Source organism: Phoxinus phoxinus (assembly GCF_949152265.1).
Source record: "Phoxinus phoxinus genome assembly, chromosome: 4".
Lineage (NCBI taxonomy): Eukaryota > Metazoa > Chordata > Actinopteri > Cypriniformes > Leuciscidae > Phoxinus > Phoxinus phoxinus.
Window position 1 is genome coordinate 30792926 of NC_136879.1, and position 25818 is coordinate 30818743.

Here is a 25818-nt window from a genome sequence, read left to right on the forward strand (position 1 = left end):
ACATGCCTTTAACACTCTTAATGCCTTTACCTGTGACCCCCTAATCAAACATTAAAGCAGAATGAAGAACTGTTTTTCTCTAGAGAATTCCCTTTTACAGTATCAATATTTGATGTTCTGTGCCCACACAGGACATGCTATTGATATTAGTGTTTCACTTTTGCATAATTATTTAATGTTTTTTTTTTCTATATGTATCCATTATTAATATTCCAGTTTTACTACCATGAAGGTAGTGCCACTTGAACTGTGACTGATGAGTATGAAGTGTGAAGAAGAAAATTCTTAAATTTACCACTGAAGACAATGTTTACCAAGTGAAATTTACTGCATTTTTCTTTTCAATCAATTTTTTTTTCTATTTGTACTTTTTACATTTATTTTCCTCTCTTTGTTAGGATGTTATGTGCTGAGTGTATAAAAATTGTGTCTCTCTCTATTTACATTAACTGTTGTACATTAGCAGTTTTTAATCTTCTGTTTAAGTTAATTTGTTAGGGGTGCGTAAAAGGCTGTTAAGCGTCAAAGGGATGTGAATTCCAGCAAGTCATTTATCTAATGGATGCATTAAGCCTGTTATTGTAATGAAGACTTACATACTTCGAGTTGAGTTGCACACAGTCACACCATTAATGCATTATTATTCTGAATCAGATTTGAGTGTTTTATTCCATTGATTTACCAATATATGTGCACACTAATGTATCTACTGTATGTTTGTGAGTTGGATGGCTTAAAGGATTAGGGAAAATAAACTTTTACTGGCGGTCATCAGTGTTATTTTGTGTAATATTATAATATTTCTTAATACTTTGAATTGGTTTTATTGTATATTTTCAGTTGTCATTTTAATTTTAGTGATTTTGTAATAGGCTTTTCTAATTTTTATTAGTGGTAAAAAATATTTTTGTTTAACTTTAATTTAGTATTTAATCTTTTAGTAGGCTATTTCAATTTAAACGTATTTAATTTTGTTAAATGGTTCAATTTTGTTAAACTTATGTTATGTTTAAGTTTTTCTATCTAATATTTATTATTATATTATTTCAGCTTTATTTCAAGAAACCTTGTTTAATAGTTTTTAGGGTCACACTTTAGTTTAGGGTCCAGTTCTCACTATTAACTGTGACTTTCATGGGGACTTTATTAGCCTATATAATATGTTTATATCATTCATATCCTAACATCTCCTTTTGTGTTCCACGGGAGAGATAAAGTCATACAGGTTTAGAACAACATGAGGGTGAATAAATAATGACATTTTCATTTCAGTTTGAACTACCTTTAAATTGGACCAAACACTACTACCATTGACTACAACCACCACTACTAATCTCAAAGTGTTTATTCCCGTCGCCATGGTGACCGTGTGGGCGGCGGCATTGAGTTGACGTCCGAGAGCATGACCCACCAATCAGCTGAAAGAAAAGCTCGCCGACGTCACCGTTAAAGTGAGAGACCGTTTTTTGACTAGAAGTCAAGAGCTTGTAATATTACAAGGACAGAAACAACTAAAATGTCTCAGTTATTGTTTGTACTGTCTTGAAGAGCATCAGTGAACTATCGTTTATCGGTTGGAAGAGTTAAAAGTGGCTTGCGTGGAGGGCTCACTTACGGTGGGCTTTCCCTTGAAGGAGCGGGTAGGGGAGAGGAGGATGGTCTCGCTCACTCCGGTGAGTAATGCATGAATGCTCGCACTGCACATTCTTGCTTTGCCGTTCCCACTAATTTACTCACGATTTGGAAGCTTCCAGACGTTTCACTAATTACATAACATCGGCCGGCGAGTTGTGTTGTGTATAAATGAATGAAATTGCACTATTCTGCAGTGGTAAATCGCGAGTTAGGTCTTTATTTCTCCAGACCCAGTCCCGCAGATTTAATGTATTCATATTATGCAAAGTATATATATTTTTTGTCTTAGATAAATGTGATAAACGTGAAGTATTGTGTAATTTTATGTCAGTCGGGTGCATTCTCTCTGTTCTTTTTAAGAAAATATAAATATACACTTGACATTTATTCCAAGTGCTCATGGTATGCTTTCTTTATCGAGTACTGAAGTTTCGTGATGTAACGCTGCACACACTGCAGCCATCAGCGCGCACTCAGTCACGTGACACGCTGCTATAGTACTAGAGACATTGATGGGCAGTGTGTAACATTTTGTTATTGTAACTCGGTGTTTGTTTCCTCAAACCTTGATTTTCCTTTATTTATCTGCTTCTAATTTCATTTGTTTATAAATCTAAAAAATTATTCATAAACTGTGTAAATTAGTGTCATAATTACTTAGTTACAATTTACCTACCACACAACCAGGAGTAGTGTAAAAAAACATAAACGTTTTAATATTTTTCTGTGAATTTATTTTACTTTTTCAATATCTTGCTTTCTTTTTTTTGTAAACAACATAGGACTGAACTAAGATTAAACAAAAGGGGATTGTAAATATGCTTACATTTGACACAATTATTATGAGATTACAAAATTTTCACCCAGATAAATACGGAGGTTAACTGATGGTGTTACAGTGTTGATCTCTGCTGCTTGCCTCAATGTTATGTCCTGTATGTGCTTCAATGTGGTCTCTGTGTGATTATATTTTGTGCCGATTTGTACTGTTTTAATGCATGAACTGCTTTTATGTCTTTGCAATTTGTGCTTGCTTGTTTGTGCTTGCCTCAATTGTGTGCCACATGTTTGTATGTCTTACTCCCTTTTGCTTGGCACTGTTGTAAATATAATTGTAATGTATTTTATTTGATGTATGCCTTATAAACATCGGGCTGGGGACTTCAGCTGGAAATTAGCCGTAGAGGCTAAAGCTGCTCTTTTTATCAAAAGGGATTGTCCACGTCATTATAAACTAATAAACTTAAATAAACTAAACTAAACAGCTGCTCAATACTCCCGATCTACCCCATTAAACTCGATTAAACTCCATGTTAGACTTGTTCAAAACCACAATCTCAACAGTATTTTTTCTTAACTTGCAGGTAGCCTGAATGATAACTGTTGAGTTACATAATCTATCAGACCTAGTTTCAGTAGTTACAGTAAGTCATGGGTGTGGGTGGTTACTTTTGAAAGTTATATTCAATCTCCTATAATGACCAAACTATTAAACTCTCCCTTCATTACTTAACTCTTACGCTCCCATATTTATCCTGACTGGATTTTCTTGACCTTTGTAATGTAATGACCTTTGTGTTACTCTATTATTGAGGTATTAAACAAGCCATAGACATTAAAAACTCAAGATGTCATTTTAGCCAACCTGTTTCCCAGTGCTGTACCTAATTTAAATATCAAGATAATTTAAGATGTAGCATTTAAAATTTAATTTAACTAGGCTATAAAAATACAATATAAAAATAAAATACGTATTATGAATAAACAAAATAATTTTACTATTTTATATAAAATGTTGTTTAATTATTTGATATAGATATCAACATTTAATTATATACTTATTATAAACATGTTAAAAAAAAACTATTAACAAAATAATTTAAAATAATTTATTATGTTTATATAAATGCATTTTAACTATATGTAGCCTAATTATTATAATAATATTGTAAGACCAGTCTTGCCCATGAAAAGTCTTAATGCTATTCCTTTAAGTACAAATTGGAATGCAGGAGTGTTGGATGACCCACGGAGGTCATAGGCAATCGCTATATTTACCAGCTCAGTAATATGATCTCTAGCATTCTGGATCACTGTGCTCATGCAATCCGTCCCTGGTCCTCTCACTCCGGGGCTACAGCCTTTAAAGCAACACACTGTCAATGGAAAATGCTACCGGTGAGCCTCTTCTCCAATATACTCGCTCTTTTCTTTAACTTTAAGCTGTTTTGACTGGTATCCAATGCTATGAGGTCTGCGGGGAGAGCTCATGACATTCTTAAGTCATCATTTATTATGTTCTCTATTGTTAGCTGTAACCAGAATCGTAATGGAAATATGGCATTTTAAACTGATGGCTGAAAATACTGAATATTAGTTCACTTGGTTTTAAAAGATGCTCTCATAAGTGGTTTATTTACCTAGGAAAGCTTTTATATTTCTTGTGTCCCATAGGCCTATTTCATTAATATTTGTCTAGTGCTATTTCATTAATATGTTGTCTTGGCCAAATATTTCTAAACTCTTCTCTGTATTCTAATTCTGTTTTTTGTCTCTTTAGGTTTGAGCAGTGAATAATGGAATAATGAACAGCCACCTCTGTTTTTCCGTCCGCTAGAACCGAGAACGGCTCTACTTACAGTAGGTACCCCTGAACCTAACACCCACCTGCTAGCGGAGCGCACTCTGCACACATGATACCGAAAGAGAGCCGTGGCACTTTAAAACAACATTCAGGGTTGCAGTTTGTCTCTGGAGATTTTTAGGATGTGTTAATCCAATCCAAGTTATTGGATTCATCCTTTGAAATTGAAAAACACCAAAGCTGTTTTGTATGTCTACACACTTGATTTGCGGTTAGTTGTACACGTTAATCCCCATGTCGTCAATTTCATCATCTCCATTTCATTGACAGTGGCCCTAATGTCAGTCTGTTCCAAAATCGTCAGGTCTTTAACTCAGGTTGTCTACGCTTACTGTAAATGATTCGAAAACCTAAAATTATTTGTTTAAATTTGTAGTCTAATCTTTCCATAATTAATAAGCTTTAAAAACCCATGCCTGGCCTGTACATGTTTGATTTGCGTAAAGGTCCTGTTTTATGACTGGATAGCTGCAGATATAAAAGGTAGATTTTTTTGAGTATTGTTGAGAGGCGAGTCTTGCCAGATTGAGTTTGGTCAAGCGGTGGGGGTGGGTTGGGGCGATGAGGGCTGAGGCGTCAGTTTGGTCACTGAGCTCTTATCTGCTCACATTTCAGGGTAAATATAGCTGTACCCAAGACTGTGCCCCAAGTCTTTATCATATTGTTTACGTTGCTAACAAAAACACCACCACGAGTTTCTACATTACTGAAGTATGAATGATATTATGTCACAGTTAATAGAAATAAAGTCACAATTACCTTTTTACTTTATTTACTCTGAGGTAGGAACTGGCTTTCATTGCTTTCCAATTGTGGAAGAGCTAAAAGTAGGTAATCTGACGTGTTTAATGTGAATGTTAAGGAGCAGTGGTGTTGTGCATGTAATGACAGCACATCTATCAGCGTGAATGCAAGTGTGGATGTCTGTCAGGCATCACGGGCTGAAAATTCCCCACCTGTCACATGTTCCCAGTCAGAGACACTCCCACAGCTAAGACACTGACCACTGACTAAACCCCCATTTCACAACGGACTTGACTTCCTTCATGCTGAACCAATGGTCTCTGGGAAATGTTAGTATTGTAATACTACAAAAAAATATTTCTTTATTATGAAAGTTTCTTTATTTGTAATTTTTCATTGCAAATATTTCTCACAGAAGATTATGACAGGCAACAGAGCCTGCATCTATGAGTTAGCTAAATACAGTAGCTGAAGCGTATTTATATTTATTGAGTGACACAATATTGTGTCAAAGTTTTGTGGTCAGTAAGATTTTTTTCTGAGAAATTAATACTTATATTTAGCAATGATGCATTAAACTAGTCAAAAGTGGCAGTAAATACTTACGTTATTTTGAACTTTCTATTTTGTGAAACCTGTGAAGAAGACGCCTATGGATTAAACTTTTTTTCTGTTGTTTTGTAACGATCTCAACACACAAACTAAAGGTATTCTACTATCTCTTTTTAGACTTTTTTTGTGGTATTAGCCTACAGCAGTTTGAATATAAAGGAGGTTCGTCAATATCATTTTGTACTAGGGGTCTTGTGGCTATTGTTATTGTAGGCAAAGGAAGGGAACACAATGTGAAAGCAGCGGAAAACTGTCTTAAGTTCCCGTCTGGTAAAAGCATGTTAGCGTCGGTATGCCATGTGCTTTGGACTGCTTCCAGTGTGCTGCCTACCCCAGATCTACGTGTTGAATTATTGATGCATCTGTGAACGCTGTACTCAGAGAGAGAAAGAGAGAGAGAGAGAGAGAGAGAGAGTGCTCAGAGAGACAGATTAAAGAAATAAGAGCCATCTCACTGAACCCAACACGGATCAACAACACCAGATACTTTTATTTATTCAGACGCTGCACTGCCTTGTGAACAAGAGCCCGTCTCTCCACAAGAACAAACTGTGCCACCTTAAAGAGATATTTCACCCAGAAAAATTCTGTCATCATTTACTCACCCTCTTGTTGTTCCAAGCCTGTATGAATTTCTTTCTTCTGCTGAATACAAAAGAAGATATTTGGAATAATGTCTGTAACTTCCATAGTATTTTAGTACTATGGAAGTCAATGGAGCCCATTAACTGCACTTTCTACCCTTCAGAAGAAAGAAATTCATACAGGGTTGGAGCAACTTGAGGGTGAGTAAATGATGACAGAATTTTCACTTTTGGGTGAACTATCCCTTAAACCCACATGGCCTGGCTCTGGGAGCTCTCGTTTCATTCAAACAGCGGGGTCCTCAGTGCTCCACTCGGGCTGTTGCACCAAACCAGGCCTCTATGAAAACAATGGCACTCATTTTGTTCCGCAGCTTCATTCAGGGTCCTGTGCTAGCAGCGAAGCCCCGTCGGTTGTGTAATACGCACCCCTTGCAGTGTGTGCTGTGTTTAGACAAGAGTCACATGCTGCTATTCATCGAATACGTTTTCAGGATCAAGCGCACAGAACACAAGAGACCTCTGGGCATGACACAGAGTCATTCAAAATTCATAACAGGTAGTGTTTATATCCTACCATTTTTGACTAAAATTGCCCAACTGAAGAGAGACACTCTTCTCCTAAGGCTGAAGTACACACGTAATGAAACTGCCACTGAAAGTGAGTTCAAAGGGATTTCGAAGAATTTTGAAACTTGTTGTATACGGTAAAATGAATAATGTCTCGTCAGTCAGTGTAGATGTCAGGTGGCACTTCGGCAAGTTTTTTACTTTTACATAGAATGCACATAACAATTACTTACATATAGTTGTATGAATGCACAATATATCTGTGCCATTTTGGATCATTATAGAGTTATTTTTTATATTTTATCGTATCGGCTGGTATTGGATATTAAATCGTGCTTGCTAATAATTTCCCCTATTTTTAGATTAAGATTATCTTTGCTGTCTAATCTAACGCTCAAAGTTAATCTTTAACAACACTAATAATTTAATAACACTGTTAATATGTTATAACACTGTAATAACACTGTAACACTCTAAACAAATACTTATTTTTCATACAGTATATTATAATGTTGTGATGTCCAAATTCAAAACAATTTTAAACAATTGATTTGAGCTTTTAGTGTATTTACGTGTTTATTAGATGTGAGCTTGCAGTCGATTTAAGAAAGGGGAAGTGTTTAAGCAAACTAAATGATTGGAGAAATCCAGCATACGTCACCAGAGAGAAGTCTGTCATTTCGAGTTATGACATTTTGATTAAAAATGACAAGGTAAAAAAGAAAGAAAGAAATGTATTCATGGATGAATCGTTCAAAATAATATAACATGTATTTAGAAGATCGATAGGGGGAATTTTTAATTCAAGCCAAATTTAACATGAAAATAATGATGGGTTTATCTGTATTGGCCAGAGATTTGCTGAAAAAGCCACACATTTTCTTAATCCACTTCTCCTTTTGTTCACAGATTCCATGCGGCCTGAAATCGCTTCACCTCCGGCTGAGCTCCCAGCATGTCTCGTGTCTCCTCTACGGCAAAGCGCTATGGCGGCTCTTCTTATACCAACCACTACAGCTCATATGGCTCCTCCCTGACCCCGTCTCTGAGCTCCTACGAGAGGGACAAGCTGCCCTATAAGAGCTCCTCCTCAGGCTACTCCTCCAGCTACCTGAGCTCAAGCGCCAGCCGCTCCCGCAACTACAGCTCATCGTCGGAGCCGGACCGGGGTCGGCCTATCCCTCGCACAGATTTGCTGGCCGGCCGGCGCAGTGAGAGCCTGAGCCGCACGCCGGCAAAGGGCTATGGCTCGGGCCTCAGTGGGGGCTCAGGATACAGCAGCTACAGCTACTCTCCGGCCTCCAGTAGCTACCTCTCCACCTCACCCGTGTCCTCCAGCATCTCTCTCAGTCGCAGGAAGTCGGTGAGTCAGAGCGATTTGACGCACGATCTGTCAGCTCTGGGCCTCAGCGAGACGTCCAGCAGCAGTGGCCTGAAGCAGTCCTACCGAAGCCGAGGCACTGACGCATCTGACTCCTACAGCAGCGCTCGCTCCAGCTACGGCCTCTCGCGGAGCTCCACGCAGGACGCTCTTGGCAGCAGCGGCCTGAAGAGCAGCAGCTATCGCAGCTATCGCTCCACGTCACCAGTCAGAGAGGTAAGAGCATGATACAAAATTCTTGGTCAAACTTTTTTTTAAATTATATATATATATATATATAAATATTTCCATAACATGCTTATGTTAGGTTTGCGTTTTTCAAGTCTAGTGTTACACAAGAGCCCTTTCTCTCAGAGTTTGTGCTGAAAGGCTTCAAAACTAAGGAACGTGTAGCATTCGGCTGTGTTTTAAGTGTCTCTTGAGATATAAGTGAAAACAGCTTAGGAAGCTGCAGGTAAAATGATTGTGGTCACAAATATTAAGAATAGCATACTGCCATAAAACACACAGGGGTACTACTAGTATTTAGTGTGTTTACTGTGATTTGGCCCAAAAAAACCATACTCGGAATTTGTCCTCTGCATTTAACCTATCCAAGTTAGTGCACACACACATTAGGAGTGGCGAGTAGTGAACACACACACACACTGCAAAGCATGGACTCACACACACCCGAGGCATATCCTGCCGGTATTGAGACTCGAAGCCACAACCTTCTGGTTACAAGTCTGACTTTTGGGCCACAACACATTATAGGGCATGTTATTCATGCCCTGCTGGATTAATAGAGCTTCTAAAGATGAATTGAATTGTCATTGCTGCTTACATTATGCCATGCTAAATAAGGCGCTTTGGAATACAGTCTGTGGCTATTCTTTTAAACGAATTGCTGTTTATGTCATTCATTTAGCTGCTTCTCAACAAGGGAGTCCAGGCTAAATGAGGAGCGCTGAGCAGTCTATCTGACTTATTATTAGTCTAGACTACATTTGTTTACACATAAGAGTTTCAGAAACTAATCAGCTCAACAAGTTCAAGTCTGAATGCTTTCATCAACTCGATTTAATTACCGTACTAATGCTTTAGATATCCAGGCCATTTATGCCTTGTTAGTCCAGGCTATTCTGGACTAATGCAAGAATTGGAGGATATGCTCTATGATACTTTCAGTGCTTCCCTAAAGCATTCAAGACAGCCAGACTATCACCAAGCAGACCATTATTTATTACTGTTGTAAAGGAGGAAAATATTAGTTTTTTTGTGCTATTTTTGAATGGTAGGATATAGGATGAAAAGGCTTTAGATTTAAGTGGTGCATTCTCAGTGTTGCCACAAGAGGTGCTATAAGGAGCATTAGTGTAAACCGTATTCTTTTATGGTCAGCACTTTTTGCTGATCTTGAAAAATACTGAATTTTAACAGTTGGCTGAGAAATTAAGTTTTCCTCCACCCTGGTCCATAAATCTGTCGGTCTGTAAGGTACATAAAATATTTAAAGTAAAGACTTTTAAAACTTTTTTTTAACCTTCTTGATAAAAAAAAAACACACTTATTGTGGTTAGATGAATTTGAACTTGAGCTGATTTTGTCTACTTAAATTCAAATTTTTATTTCAATCCTAGTTCCTGTTTACGACTTCAGTTCAAATTCAAAACTCGTATTCATCAATTCTGAATAATGCACAACCTAAACTACTGACATGGTTAAAGTTTGTAAAGCTGTTAACGCATTGTTTATTTAGGTTTATTATTATTGTAACGCATCCGATGTAGTGGCACAGACATCTAAAGGTAATTGTATCAGCCTCTTGAGTACTAATGTTTGTAACCACCACAATGCAAGAACACACGATAGGCATACGGGATTGCACACTTGTCTGTGTATTTATCCTGGTTTATTCAAAGTATTTTTACTGACCAAATCAGTTTTATCAGTGTGAGGAAGAACACAGGCAGCAGCGGGTTTACGATCGGCCCCGTCTCTTTGTATCATTCATCTTATCTTCTGGTTTCCCAGCCGATGGTAGGTTAGTATTACTGTGAGTCTTTGCATGGCTGGGCCAGCATTAACACAGTTTTCCCCGCCACAATCTGACTCCTTTCATTCAGCGGTTTAATTGATGATGCCAGTTGTTCACAAACAGAGACACTTTTTACTTCTTAAACCCAGGACTAAACAATTCCTGTCACGTTTTCTACTACGTATTCATTGTGCCAAGATGTTTTATATAACAGGTCTGTTACTATGTAGGCTGATCCACAACATTAAGTAACCTATTTTTTTAAGCGTATTGTGTCCTGAAAACTTTTCACATCTGGTTTGAGGTTTACTCACTGCAGAGTTGAATTTCACTCACTCAATTTGAATCACCACATGTTCTCTTTTATCATGAGAGCATCTGAAATGTGTGCTGCTGTTTTATGGGTCACCTGCCATTTTTACGGGTCTTCACACATTTCAGCAGTTTGTATTAAATTAAACTTTAGTGGTCCCCTGATGCACATCAAGTATTTTGGCTGAAAGTCAAGATGTAACTGGCACTCATTCAAAGTGTCCAATTACACATTTCAAGAAATGCATTAATCCATCCAGTTGCCTTTACCTTTTCACCCTTGTTGTGTCCTGTAGCGTGTCAAGGAAATGTTGTCTTTGCTGTTTGTTGTGTACATACACTTAGTCATACGACTGGAAGGGACAGAGTGATCCTTCTCCCTCTCTGAAACGCCACTTCAGTAGCAAATCACCTAACTTCCTGTTTCTATATAAACACAGATTTACAAGCTCGCTCAGTATTCTGTGGGTTTCTTTACTTTTAAATCTGCTTCGGTGAAATATGGCATGATTAAGAATGCCATAAAGAAAATTTGCGTCATAAAAAATGGATTCACTAAACGACATAACACTAAACTAAATGCAAAGTAAGATTTTATGTCTTTGTGACATGCAACTGCAATATCTTACTTAAAAATGATGAGTTTGTCCAAAAGGACTGAGAGATGCATGTAGTGTGGCCTTTCAAAGGTGACCTTGTTCTCATTTAGGTAACTTTCATGCTACTGTACATTACGTGCAGTTAAAGTGTTTTCGCCGTATCTAGAACTGGGATGCAGCTGATGATATTTGACCGACCATCTCATAAGAGCATAATGGCCTCAGTCTGGTGTTCTCTTTTGGGGTTTGGTGTGTTTCATGCCCTGTTCCAATTTCTCTGCCACTTTTACAGGCAAAGTTGAATGCTTCTCTTTAATACTTAAGTGAGGGCGACCGCTGAGCTGAGTTCAGCAAGGAGCCAAGCCCAAAAGATTAGACATATTGTCCGACTTTTTGTTGCTCTCACCATTGTTGGTATTTGTTCTGTTTTAAATCTGATTATGTGTCCTCAGATTGAGAATGTAGCAAATAACCAGTCAAATAACCCCTCTCTTATCATGTAGGTGCACACAATTTAATGCATATTTACTGTAATTTGTTTTTTATTGGCATTTCTTATTGGTAAAGTTGAATGATAGTTTAAAGTGATAGTGAATGGTTAATCTGTGGAGGTTCGTCTTATACAAAGTAATGACAGCCGTACACTAAAGGAATAGTTCTCCCAAAAATGAAAAGTCTGTCATAATTTACTCACCCTCTCAGGTTGATCCAAACCTGTATGAATTTCTTTCCTCTGTTGAACTCAAAAGATTATATTTTGAAGAATGTTGGTAACCAAACAGTTGATGGGGCCCATTGATTTTTTCAACAGGGTCCGGTTACCCATATTTATAAAAATATTTTTTTGTGTTCAGCAGAAGAAAGAAATTCATACAGGTTTTGAACAACTTGAGGGTGAGTATATGACAATTTAAATTTTTGTGTGAACTATTCTCTAATGTTGTTACAAAAAACAATTTGAAAACCTTGATGAAACGTATATGTTTATATGTAAAAAGAATAGGCCTACATTTTTTGCAGTCATGTTAGCTTTAATTTAAAGGGGGTAATTCAGAGCCCCACCACCAAACTGCTCTCTCTGCCTGAGGTGCAATAGAATGTTGAAACTGATTTACAGTGTTCCGTTTTTAGAGCTGTGAAAGGTTGTTTGAAAGTGGTCCTTTTAAAATGAGTAATACGTCTTTGACGGCCGCATGATTATTGTAAATCTCTGTCAAGTGTGGGGTGTTTAACCCGCTGCCCTCGGTGACGTCGGATTCGCGCATCAAGCTCGTGCGCTGAGCTCGTGTGGGCGGGACTGGCACTACTGAAAAGAGATGGACCCGCGCGCTGGCTCCAGCCTGCAAATGCTATCTGACAACTTTAACGCGAACTCGTCTACTTTGATACATGAAGGAATTGTTCTTTGCATTTGGGAACAACTTTCTTAGTTTTTTTGTATTGTGAAAAGCGCGATGCGTTTCATTCGTCCCCAATGCTGCCTCGCACCGCTGTAGAGGTCGTTTCCTGATCAAGTTTCTTACCTGAAGGACCGGTCTTGATTGGAAAAGGAAACTGGAATATTTGATGCTAGGAAGTCGATAGTGGCGATTTCTTAAAATCGGTGTTTATACACCACCGAAGGATTTAATTGATTATGTCCAGGATGCGACATTCATATACAGTTACTGTACCAGAAGAGCCTCCCGCGACTGCGTTCCCACTTCTAAAACAGAACATGCGGAGGAAAAACTCTACTATGTCCGGCTCCATGCTGGTCTCTACATTCGTTGGGCTTCTGATTAATCACGCTAAGGTATGAATACACGCTTCTTAGGCGTATTACGGCAAGCAGTTTTAACATTTAACGTTAGGCTATTCCTTAAAACTCACTAGCATCTATTTTTATGCTACTAGCATTTATTTTTAGGCCCATTTTATTATTTTCAGTACTACTTGTTCATAACATTCTAGGAACAATTATATTGTTACCGGTAACTAATAGCATATTTTTGTCATTGAATACTTTCTAAGTTTCCTACTAGCATGTATTGTATTGTACCGTACATATTCCATGTTGACTATTTATTCTATACTACTAGTGCTTATTTCTTAGTTACAGGTTGCTAACATACTAGTCCACTCAATTGGTATGGTATTTATAAAACGGAAATAGACTATTTGAATACATACTAGGCACAAGTGAATAGTTGATATCTAAATCACAGATAGTAGTATAGTGAACAAATACTAGTGACTAATTGAAACATACTAGTCATTAGGCCTACTGTAATAAGTACTAGTGTGTCTAACTAGTGAAAAAAAATAGTAGTTATCCGATTACTAGCAATAAAAGTATGCATTAGTTACATAAAATAGATTATAGTTCATTCCAAGGAATAAATGTTAAAGCATGAATGGGGCTTATTGAGGCCCATTGAATAAGCCTTAAAAACTAGTTCATGGTGTGATGTCATTAATATTGCACTTACCACCATCAGTAAGCTCTAAGTCATTGTAAGGGATCAGTATTGTGACAGGTCACTGCTTATATAATGGTAAATTAATCTTTCTTTCATTTCTTGGAAAATTGATAAATCAGTCTTATTGATCCTATACATTTTTTTTTTTTTTTTAAGTTTCAATTAGGTTGCCTTACTGAGTATAACAAAGTGCACACCATTATTTATTTGAAGTGAAGCAATGGCACAATGCAAAGCAGCAGCAGCCTGCATGCATCTGATGTACAGTATGACGCATGAGGCAGTTCAGAATGGCCGTTCATTGTTACGTAATGAGCAGAAATCCCATTAGAGCTCACTCCTGCATCCGACAGCGCTCTCAGTCCCACCCCATGCCACAGAGGTCAGTACCGGCCTTCCGTACCGGCTTTGCCGCTGAGCCTCCATTATCTGCCACGCGATTAGTTTCAGCCTCACGGAATGCGCTTTAATTTTCATCAGGACACTTATATATTAAAGGACCCATATATTTAGTGCGTAAAAGTTACATAATAATAGATACACCTGCAATGATTGGACAGACTATTTGTAAAGCCTTATTAAACAGGCACAATAAAACAAACATGATTCTGCATGATCATGATATGAGAAACATGATTGTACACATGATTCTCTCCATGCACCTTTTGTGAGTCACTTTCCCTGGTCACCCCTTTTTGACCTGGCAGTGTGACATGCATTATGTGATTGTGAAGGACATGGACTACCAGCTGTGCCTTTATCTTATTTATAAAAGGATTGTCTTGGAGTGTTTTGTACCAGTATAACACCTAGACATAGCCTCAGGAGTCAGGACATGGGACAGAAGCCAGTGCCCCCATTTATATTACACACACTTGTTAAAGTCATGCAGATTCTGTCCTCTACTGTGGTGAACAAATTATGGCAAAGGAGCATGAGTATGCTCAGGAAATTCAGGTCTTTGAACATTTATCGGAGTTAATAGAAAAAAGTGTTTCAAGGAAAACCTCAGCCAACATACAGCTGGGAGATATGTGGAATTCTTAGGCTGGGAGTGTAGGACAGGAGACAAAGTTGACATAAAACAGAGACAGTATAAACTCTAAACAGTACCTGGCGGGTTCATCTTTAAACCAGCTACCAAAGCACTTCAACTAATATTTATGTGGGTCAATCTATGCTGACGACTGAAGGCCGTCAGTCTGGACGTTTTATCTGGGCTTTTGCTCCACATTTTCCTTTCACAGTGAGCTGTTATAAAAGCAGGATTAGTCTTCCCTCACCTCTTTAACGGGGAGTACGGTGAACAGAACACCGTGACCCACTTCCACATTCTCCGGCCACCAGAGAAATAGAGAAAAAATTTTTTATAGATGAGGATTTGACTTCTAAAATCACTCTTTATCAACAACATAGAAGGCAGAAACCCATATCGAGTAATTATATTATGTTCTAATGCTTCATTAGTCGTTGTAATAATAAAACTGTGTAACTAATGCATTGAAGTTCCTTACCAAAAGTGTACAGCTTTGCCTTGCTGGAACAATTTCAATAGGGACTTGACTTTCATATAATTTGGCCTGGTGTTCTTCTAACAGATCCTCCAGTTTTTTTTTAGGCACTTTTCACAGGGCGACCAAGTGTTGTAAACTTATCAGAAGGTTATTAGCTGTACCACTATATTGAGAAACAACCACAAGCTCTTTGGCAACAACAGCAGCATCGGAAAGGATGTCTGCTTCACAGTGAATCACAACTACCTAAAATAGACCTACTTTGTAAAAATGTTCTCTGGACATGACATAAGACGTCCTCATTTGACGTTCGTTTTGACGTCTCAATCTTATGATAGTATCAGGTTGAATGTTGATATTTGGATGGACATTTTTTCATGTGGACTTATGGTTTAGTGCATGTAAAACTCCTGTGAGAAGATGTGGCCATCAGAGATGGCTGCCGGGATGAGTGTTGCCGTGACGATGACAAATCAGCCAATGAGCGGTAAACCCATGTGAAAGGATGCTATTTTTGGCAGTGCTGATATTACTCAGCAGAGTAGGACAAACTGGGCTGGTGAGCCTATTTCTGTGAAATATGTGTTCAATAGGAATTTTCCATGGAAGCGTGGATTAAGATAATACCCAGTTAATGAGTTTGTTAAACATTACTGGTGTGATTTTTAACTGTTTGTTCCCCAAATATTGACGGCTGTGCCCTCAGTGGCCAGGACAAATGTGGTCAGTGTGAACATCCTGGCCAGCACCGAGTAAGTTCGTCACAGTTCCAGAACTTCCAGCACAGGGCGGATCGTGTTTCCCCTCCCGTGCTTTGGCACGACAGAAAACAACATAGTGTCAAATTACTTGTCAGTCTGCTTCAGCACTCTAGCACCTCTACCAAAACACAGATTATCTCCATTTCCTGGAACAATTGAGAAACTTGACTTAAGGTGCATAACATTGCTGGGCAGAATCTCAAAATCCAGTCATTTTAATAGGAATCGACATGATTAGGAGTTTTGCATAAGGGCGAAAATTTTCTCCAAGTAGATTTCACTCATATTTAAGTTGCTCAGGCGAATTCGTAACGTTAACCAACATTTTTTTTTTTTTTTAAAGTGACTTCTGTGGGGTGCTTGGTGCATCACTTCACTAGTGACAAAAGACAATAGACTTTTTGCTAATTTTTTACTAATAATTTTTGACCTAAGAGAAAATAATGTTTCAGTGCATTTTACAGGTTACTTGAAATGTGTAACTGCTGACATCTAGCCTTTAACCTGTGCTAATGCTCCGTCTCCTCTCTGTTTTTCAGAACTCAAAGAGTGCCCAGGGCCTGGTGGGGCTTCGTAATCTGGGAAATACGGTAAGTGTTTTTTAATGGGATGTATTGGCTGTTTTTAAAGTGGGTAATTGTATTCTCTGGGACTTTTTTGTCAACTTTTGGCTCAACCAGTGGTGTGACGTTTGAGCTGGACTACCTGTTTGTCCAACAGTGGGGGACGTGCTTATTTTTTTTGTCATATAGTATATATAGGCCGCATACAACACATCAAACATGCTGGAAATAGATTTAAAAAAAACTGTGAAATCTGGTTGACACAACTAAGTGGCAAAAAGCAGAACTGTTTTCATATCGCTTTCAAATTCCCCTTGTCTATTTCCGTTTGGCGAGATTATTTTTCATGATGTCTCTTCGCTCTTGCACTCACTTAACTTGGTTTTGCCAAGCAACAGTATGTGTACAGTCCAAAAATAATCCCTTACACATTGCAGTCAAGTCTGCTGCTTCTATGAAACTCTAGACTTATGTCACTTGTTTTGTAGCTATTTTTGCTTTTTCTGATTTCTGCTTAGTGAACATGTACACAGTGTCTTTTTTTATAGATTTTTGTAAATATTTTTATGCATTTAAATGGTCAATTGTCAAAAAGCTAACTTTATAAAAAAAAGTTGTATCATGCCTAATGTCTATTTAGTGCTTAATTTGGGGTCTTTTAAAAATAAATCAAGATTTATAGTTGATTAAATAAGCAGCATGTCATGTAATTCATTCAATAAATGATCAGCCTAATATAAATATTTTTTTCCTCCTTTGTCTCTTTCTTTCCCTCGCTAGTGTTTTATGAACTCCATCCTCCAGTGTCTTAGCAACACACAAAGCCTGCGAGACTATTGTCTTCACAACTCCCACCGCCGAGACCTCAACAACAACAGCCGCACAAACACTGCTCTCATGGAAGGTGAGTGCGCATCGGCACAACACGGTTCCTGCCGGTCGTACAGCGGCCAATGCTTTTTTTCTTGTAAACGGCAAACCTTACTGAAAGCCTCTCTTTGTCATGACTACAGAGTTTGCCAAGCTGATCCAGACAATGTGGACTTCTTCAAGCAGTGAAGCCGTCAGCCCCTCTGAATTCAAAACACAGATTCAGAGATTCGCCCCCAGATTTGTAGGCTACAAGTAAGTCTTATCTTACATGTGTCTTTTTCTGCACAGGCGTGGAGGCACGGGGTGGTTTTAAACAGACAAGCACCACTCACATTTCATTTGTTTTTATTAAAAAAATGTAAAATACTCAGATAAATACTATATTCGTTATCTGCCGATTTAATTTATCTGTATCGCTTTTAATATTGTACATTGTGATTTGGTGGTGCCTACATTCACTTTTTTTTTTTTTACAAAATAGCATAGAATTTTAATATTGATTATTTTTCAGGTTTTTTTGCCATAACATGAGTATATTTGCTTGATTATTATGCAATGTCTTATCAATGTAATATAATTCAGTTTATTTATGTTTATCAGTAGCTGGCTGTGGTTTTTGTAAAGTATTGAGATGTTTATGTATTCTTTCCAGCCAACAGGATGCTCAGGAGTTTCTACGTTTCCTGCTAGACGGCCTGCACAATGAAGTGAACAGAGTCACGGTCCGGCCGCGGGGAAACATAGAAGACTTTGATCACTTGTCGTAAGTGTACTCTCTGTATGAGTGTGGGTAGTTCTTGAATTGTGTTGTGAACACAATTTTGTAATGTATGTCTTATGTTTCTTTAGTGATGAGGAAAAAGGGAAAAAGATGTGGGCTAAGTACTTAGAGAGAGAAGACAGCAAAATTGTAGGTAAGTGTACACTGTATTAATTATGTACTGTAATGGTATATAAATAATAGTGTATATATACATATAGTTTTAGTTAACAAAAAACAACACTGCACTACGCACAGATCAAAGAGCTTTGGGTTATCATTGTGCTCCATTACTAAGCACAATTCTGCCGTGTCTCTGTCTGTCCTCAGATTTGTTCGTTGGCCAGCTGAAGAGCTCTTTGACCTGCAGTGAATGTGGCTATTGTTCCACTGTGTTCGATCCCTTCTGGGATCTTTCCTTACCTATCTCCAAGGTCAGTTCATTGAAGTGTACATGCACATTCAGGCTTTATAATGCACACTTTGAAAATGTGTAGAAATGAGTGGGTGTTAATGGAGTTCCTCTGCCTAGAAGGGCTATGGAGAGGTGAGCCTAATGGACTGCATGAGGCTCTTTACTAAAGAAGATGTGCTGGATGGGGACGAGAAGCCGGTAATTTATTTAGTTCATTCCTATCATTTTAATAATGTGGAAATGGATATATGCAGAAGCATCTAATTGTTCTGTCTTTTCATCCAGACATGTTACAGGTGCAAAGCCAGGAGACGATGCACAAAGAAATTTACAGTTCAGAAGTTTCCTAAAATATTAGTTCTTCGTATCCTTTTCTAATGCAATCTGATCTTAATGTGGTGTCAATGGGATGTCATCGGTGTGTTTGTTGACAGTAAGCACAGATAAGATCGGGACACTGTGCGTGTGTTCAGGGAATGTGCTGATTGAAGCGTTCTGTGAAAGGTCTCTCTGAGATCAGCAGTGTGGCGAGTCTCTTCTCCTTAACCGCTTCACTTGTTCAGATCTGAAGCGCTTCTCAGAAGCCCGCATCAGAACCAGCAAACTGTCTACTTTTGTCAACTTCCCCATGAAAGACCTGGACCTCAGGGAGTTCGCCTCTGACAGAAGCAGTGAGTGAAGTCACTTCAATCCTAGAGTGAATGTGCTGCGGCACTTGGCATGAAATGAAAATTCACCCTCTTTGTTTTCTAAATGCATGTTATAGATCTTATTGTGAAAAATTAATCTATAGATATTTTTCATTTAAAAAAAAAAAGGTGTTCAGTCGTCTATAGCGCTGTTGTGTAAACGTACCCCAAGTTCGCTTAAACCCAGCCCTTTCCTACATTCAGATCCACCTCCATACAATCAACAATCTTTTCTGATAATCCATTTTACGTGGATGTATGTCACAATACAAAAGAAAAGAACTATAAATATGTAGTCTCTTCAGTTTCATAGCAACTTTGAGCATGGAAAATGACTTTACTGTCCACAATGTGATATATATCCATTGCAGTAGTAAAATTTTAGTACTTATCTTTTAAATAAATAATGAATTATAGATTATGAATAGTAATACAATTTGAAATATTTAAATATATTGTGTCAATATGTAACTTTTAGATCCATTATTGGTATACACAGGGTTCCCACAGGTTTTTGGTCTTAAAATGTCTCAAATTCAGATGAAATTTAAGGTCTTAAAGTCTTAAATGGCAAAACAGATGTCTTAAATATAATTTTAAGAGGTTTTAATGTATGTGAATTGTGATATATTACACTTCAAGAGTAATTTTATTAAATAAATGTGAAAAGTTCAAAATGTGCGATTGTTATATGTTCTACAGGCTCATGCTTTCAGAGCAGTTCGCAGTTGATGAATATTTATGCCAAGCGATTTCATTTGATCTACTATTGATTAATTTTGACAATGTTTACCTTATGGTATTTACATTGTAATATTTTGCATATGGTTGTAAAATGCATATTTTATGGCCCTCATCTTTTTGAATGAGCAGCTGGAAGTAGTAAAGCATGACATAGTTTGTTTATAGTTACTGCAGTATTTATATATTTCTCTAGATATTATTGGTATTTTGGTTCACAATAAACTGTGTCTGGCGTTTAATTCCACCCTGACTGTGTATTCATCTTCCTGTTCCAGGTAGTGCAGTTTATAACTTGTATGCAGTGTCCAATCACTCAGGCACGACTATGGGAGGCCATTACACAGCGTACTGTTGCAATCCTGAAAACGGGGAATGGTACACATATAACGACTCCAGGTACTTTCTTTACCTTCACCTCCTGCTCTTTCTTATCCTGTTGCATAACTGTGTCGAGTACCAGGTAGATTTCCCAAAGGTATATAACACGCGTTAGCTTTCAGAGAAATGATCCTCATGGTTATAGCAAGTCAGCAGAGTTCCATTCCACCTTCTAGCTTTCATTATTTTCCTGTATCCCGTCCTCCTCCCTCACTCCTGCTCCTTCACCTCCCTCCCACACACTCTTCCTTAAAAAGTGACAAATCTCACATACGCACGTCTTCTTTCTATTATATTGGCCAGGCTGAAAAATTGGCTGAAAATTGGCCATTTTATTTCTAAAATGTAACACAATTTTTGATTAAATCCATCACTGGTATACAGGGTTCCCACAGGTCTTTAAAATGGCTTAAAATCTCTCTCTCACACACACACACACACACACACACACACACACACACACACACACAGTATAAAAGTAGATACAATTCTGATGGCTTGTAATGTAAACCAATAAGTCTTTATAACAGTACAACAGACTACTTGCATAAAATGCATATAAATACATTTGTCACTCTATATCTGTCAATAATACGTCTTAGTAAAATAAATTATATTTAAATGCTTATCTTTATATAATCAAAGCTCTGTAGTTTTTATTGTGGGGGGGGCAAAACATAATTAAATAGAATGAGGATTTCAAGATGTACAAATAAACGCTCCTCAAAAGCCTGAGGTATCATATTTGATACTCGCATTTCGCTTCAGTCCAGCAAGTGTTGAAATATTACTAATATAAAAATCAGTGAAGATTTCACAGCAAAAAGGACACGTGTAAAAACCTGAAGGTGGACATGTTCAGATTTATACTTTATACTAGTGGATTGTATACAAGTTCTGATTATGTGATAGTTTAGAGGCCTTAGAAATGTGCATTTCAAATATGATACAGTGGTTGATTTATGTGGTTAAATATTTGATTTTGAATCTCAGAGCTTCAATAAAAAAATGTATTGTCAATTTGTTCTTCCAGAGTCACGCCAATGTCAACCAGCCAAGTTCGCAGTAGCGACGCCTATGTGTTGTTCTACGAGCGAGCTGGACTCTGAGGACGGACTGTGGACAGAGAAGCCCCTTGGGCTGAAGACACTACACATGCTGCTTCCTCTGGCCCATAATGCAGAATGAACATCGCTTTCTGCTGGCCATCGGGAGAAGCGCACACAATGCTCTCTCACACTCCACCACTGTGTTAAAGAGGTCCTCACGCCTCCGTGTGTTTGTGTGCGGGTGTCAGGGCGGCTCGTCATCAGGCAATAACCCAAGTGGCTCCGACTCAGACGTCTCTCTATGCACTGCAACCAAACTCTCATCCCGATGCGCCTTCCTCTTGATAAAGAACGCCTCAATACAAAAAAACATTGTTTCACTTGATATTTGTTTTGAAATTTTCTTCATGCTTTTTTAAAAGTATTTGTCCACCCTGTTAACCTGGGAGATAAACCGGATCGAGGCGCCCCCTAGTGGGCTGCCGAGGAGTTACAGAAGTGCACTGTTCAGGCCTGTTACAGTACAGATTGTTCTTTCCATCACCTCTTCCGTTCACCGCCACCCATCATCTTTTCTGTGTATGCTTAGTTCTCTCCTCCACTCGCTCTTGCTTCTCAACTTCCTGAAGGAGTCAGGGGAGTTTGTTGTGAAAGTCTGTGGTGGTGAGAGAACGGCGTGTGCCGTGACTTTTATTCAGTGTGGCTGCTACTGATCTTCGAAATGCTGTGAATGGAAATGAGGACGGGTGGAGAAATGACGCTGACAGTATATGGATCCTTGATCTCATGCCATTTGAACAACATGGAAAGAATGTTTTGCAAAAGAAAATCTGTATATTTTTATAAATGATGCAATATAGAGAATGTACTATATACAGTGGTGCTGAAAATGACCCATTACTGTTGTCAGTTAATTTAACAGAGGTAAGAGAACAGCATCTATTTATGCTTACAGGTCAAGAAATAATGTGATACGAGTCACACTGTGGCAGTCAAAGTATAAATATACATATATATATATGTATGAATAAATTTTAGAAGAATGAACTGTTACGATTCTCTCATGAGTTTGTGTTTTGTCTTTGCCTTTCGGTTCATTTGACAAGAAGCTGTCTTCTGAATGAAAAGGGTTTATTTTCTATTAAATATTATAATGTGAACTGTTTTATTTGCCATTTTATAACCCTGTTACCAAGATTTGGGACATAAAGTTTAACACCTTGGATTATATATATATATATATATATACATACATACATATACAGTAGACTACAGCTCTGGAAAAAGAAGAAGAGACTGTCTGGGAAATTAGCAGTTTCTCTGGATTTACAATTGATATGTATGTGTTAGGCTACTTAACATTTTTGTTTTATTCTATAAACTACTGACAACATTTCGTCCAAATTTAAAGTAAAAATGTTGCAAATTTATCCTAAATTATGCTGTTTCTCAGTAGCTAGGTTGAGAGCAAATGTTTGTTTGTATTTACCGTTAAACATAATTTTCAAGAATTTTTTCTTGCAATAATTTGTTTAATGGTTGCAAAAAATAGTCAACATTTCAATATATACGATAACCACTGTTTTAATAATATTTATGGTTGGGTAGTATTTATTAACATTTCGAAATACATTTTAGTAATTTTGTGCTTTAGTAATTTTTATTCTTTATTGATTTGTTTATATTTCTTAGTTTTAATTTATTTCATTTTTTACCATCTAATATTTATAGTTTATTTTAGCTTTATTTCAAATAAAAAAAAACATGTTTAGTCATTTTAGTTATAGTTAACAATAACAACACTGGTAAAAATGGAATGATACTTTACTTGTCTTCCCTCCATGCTATAAAATCCAAGTAACTTCACTTTCAAAGTGTCAATTTTATGAAATGTTCCACTTTTAAGTGAATAAATCATGCAGAAACAGTTGTACACAAAATATGGGACACAGGCAGCTAATTATAGTTTTTAGTAATGGATTTTTTTATATATTTTGAACAGATTAAGTCAGAATTATGACACTGTTGTAATTGTTAAATATAAGAAGGTCAAGACTTCTAAGGTGGAGCAAACCAAAATGACTATTTTCAGAATAGAAAAGTTAATTTTATTTTAAATAAAATATTATATAACTTATCTAATAAATATCCCTCTAAAGAACCTGGGATTTGTTAATTTATTGCTTTAGAAAAATTATGGGACACCAATGTTTACAAATCTGTTAAGTTACCACATAGCCTTTCGAATCCTATTGTTTTATTAACTAACCTGACCTGACTGTCCCTCCCATGTCAAAACATGTGCGTCACACGCTAAATGACTTCCACAGAACTGAGATGTGAACTTTGAAACTTTGTAAACAGTTCATTGTGTGTTAAATGGACTTAAGTTATTTAAGCAAACAGTTAAGCGGATATACTGTATGCAACATAAAGACCGGATCATTTGGGTGGAAGAATGAAGAATGGCAGTGAGCAATGTGACAGCATATGGTAAGTTAGTGGACACTTCACATGTGATATGTGATATAACAGCAGATTTGTTCTCCATCAGTGTATCATATATCACACTGATGGATACACATACATTTGAACCACAATGTTCTTGGACTTTTGGCAAGGTATGTGGTTCAAATGTAGGCTTTAGCCTTATCACAGAAACTGGCAATAGTAAAGGTTCAGGAAAAGATGATAGATTTTTTTCCACTTTCAACAACATTAACCAGTTCTGCTTATCGGGAACATTCATTACTTTTAATTTGACTTGTCTATGTCTTGGTTAGTCGGTCCAGAGTGTGGTTCTGTGATGGGACTCTTGCTGCTGGGTCGAAGGCATGCTGGTAAGAGCTCAGTGGGAGACCTCATCCTCGGACGCAGTGAGTTTGAGCACGGGAAGAAGACGACTCGGTGTGTGAGGAGATACGGCTGGGTGGACGGCGTGAGGCTGGCCGTGGTGGACACTCCAGGCTGGAGTCTCTTCGGTTTGGCCGACGCCAAACAGGTGAAACAGGAGATCCTGCGCAGTGTGATGTTGGCCCCTTCTGGGTGTCAGTTATTTCTCCTCGTTATCCCAGTGGACTCTTTCAGCAAGAGAGACGGACGTGCGATAGAGAAATATCTGGGTGTCCTTGGGGACTCGGTGTGGTCACACGCTCTGGTGCTCTTTACGTGGGGAGACGAGTTAAGAGGAAAGAATATTGAAAAGCACATTGAAAAGAAGGGTGAACCTTTGCAGAAGATCTTGAGGAAGTGTGGCTACAGGTACCATGTTGTGAACAATAAATGTCCAGAAGACTATACTCAGGTCACTGAGCTGCTTAACATTTTAAAGCGAATGAGTGCACGCACTGGTTGAACACAGAGAATCAACTTATATTTATGAAATGTAATCTTATTGTAATTCATTATTGATCTTGTCATTATCTGTCCTTGAATGTCCCCTATATGATACAATCTGAAGATGCCAAATACTAAACCACCTGGAGAAATGTAACATTTTGTGAAATAGTGCACTTTTGTATCTTGTGCAGTCAGTAGGCTGCTAATTTAACTTATGATTGCCGGTAGTTTATTCCAAAAGTAAAAATGTCCAACAGAGAAAATACATCAGCATGTTGTGATTTTTGCACCTCACGTGGCGACCCGATCCATGTGAAATTTTCATCTCATTTGAGTGCAGATAGCCTACGTAATCATACATTGTTTGTTCGTGTGTCAGTCCGACTAACTTCCAAACAGCGTTTTTGAAATATCGCTTACCCCACCATTAAGTAAACATGGCACTGACAGAAAAATCGATGTAGGCAGTATGTGGCCTATACTTTGAGTGCTCATTGTTACAATTTTATTCAGAAGTAAACAGTGTAGCTGACTTAATGTTTAGCTGACAGAGTGCTTATGTCAGAATGTTTATTTTTAAACCACAACCTTCTAAGTGTTTCTTTTACCGATATATTTAACAATATCTTTTGCATTTCTAATCCAAACAATGTCAAACTTGACACTGCACTTACTCATGCCCGTAGCAAGACACCTGTCAAGTTAGAAATCCATCGGACTAACGGTTCAGAGATATGCGAATAACAGACAGACAATATTATTTATTGAGCTGGGCCAACTAAATTTTGAACGATTTAAATTAAGTTGGCCCAGCTCAATAATTAATATTTAGAATTTAAATTTCCCAAAATTGAGTAGGGCCAACTTAATTTAAATCGCTCAAAATTAAGTTGGCCCAACTCAATGATTAATATTTGGAATTAAAATTTTCCAAAATTAAGTTGGGCCAACTTAATTTTGAACGATTTAAATTAAGTTGGCCCAACTCAATAATTAATATTTAGAATTTAAATTTTCCAAAATTGAGTTGGCCCAACTCAATTTAAATCGTTCAAAATTAAGTTGGCCATACTCAATAAATAATATTTGTATTTTAATTTTCCAAAATTAAGTTGGGCCAACTCAATTTTGAACGATTTAAATTAAGTTGGCCAAACTCAATAATTAATA

At 37.6% G+C, this 25818-nt stretch overlaps 2 protein-coding genes across 13 annotated transcripts; both read left to right on the forward strand.

The window, feature by feature from the left end:
* Window positions 1-1433: 1433 nt before the first annotated feature.
* Window positions 1434-22369, forward strand: usp2a (ubiquitin specific peptidase 2a). Of its 12 annotated transcripts, none has more exons than XM_079609511.1 (14): window positions 1434-1673; window positions 4196-4275; window positions 7699-8386; window positions 16378-16428; window positions 17182-17305; window positions 17415-17526; window positions 17927-18037; window positions 18124-18188; window positions 18365-18468; window positions 18570-18647; window positions 18735-18813; window positions 19013-19120; window positions 20158-20278; window positions 21294-22369. In XM_079609511.1, exons 3-14 carry the CDS (start codon window positions 7745-7747, stop codon window positions 21367-21369), a joined length of 1671 nt encoding a protein of 556 aa, XP_079465637.1. In that variant the 5' UTR covers window positions 1434-1673; window positions 4196-4275; window positions 7699-7744; the 3' UTR covers window positions 21370-22369. The 12 variants fall into 12 exon arrangements, with proteins under 12 accessions (XP_079465637.1, XP_079465631.1, XP_079465626.1 ...); XM_079609505.1 differs by having other exon boundaries at window positions 1440-1673; window positions 18567-18647; XM_079609500.1 differs by lacking the exon at window positions 1434-1673 and adding an exon at window positions 3721-3813 and having other exon boundaries at window positions 18567-18647.
* A 1108-nt stretch (window positions 22370-23477) lies between these two features.
* On the forward strand, window positions 23478-24993 carry LOC306997264 (GTPase IMAP family member 9-like). Its single transcript, XM_079610492.1, has 2 exons — window positions 23478-23802; window positions 24093-24993. Exons 1-2 carry the CDS (start codon window positions 23775-23777, stop codon window positions 24662-24664), a joined length of 600 nt encoding a protein of 199 aa, XP_079466618.1. The 5' UTR covers window positions 23478-23774; the 3' UTR covers window positions 24665-24993.
* Window positions 24994-25818: the final 825 nt, after the last annotated feature.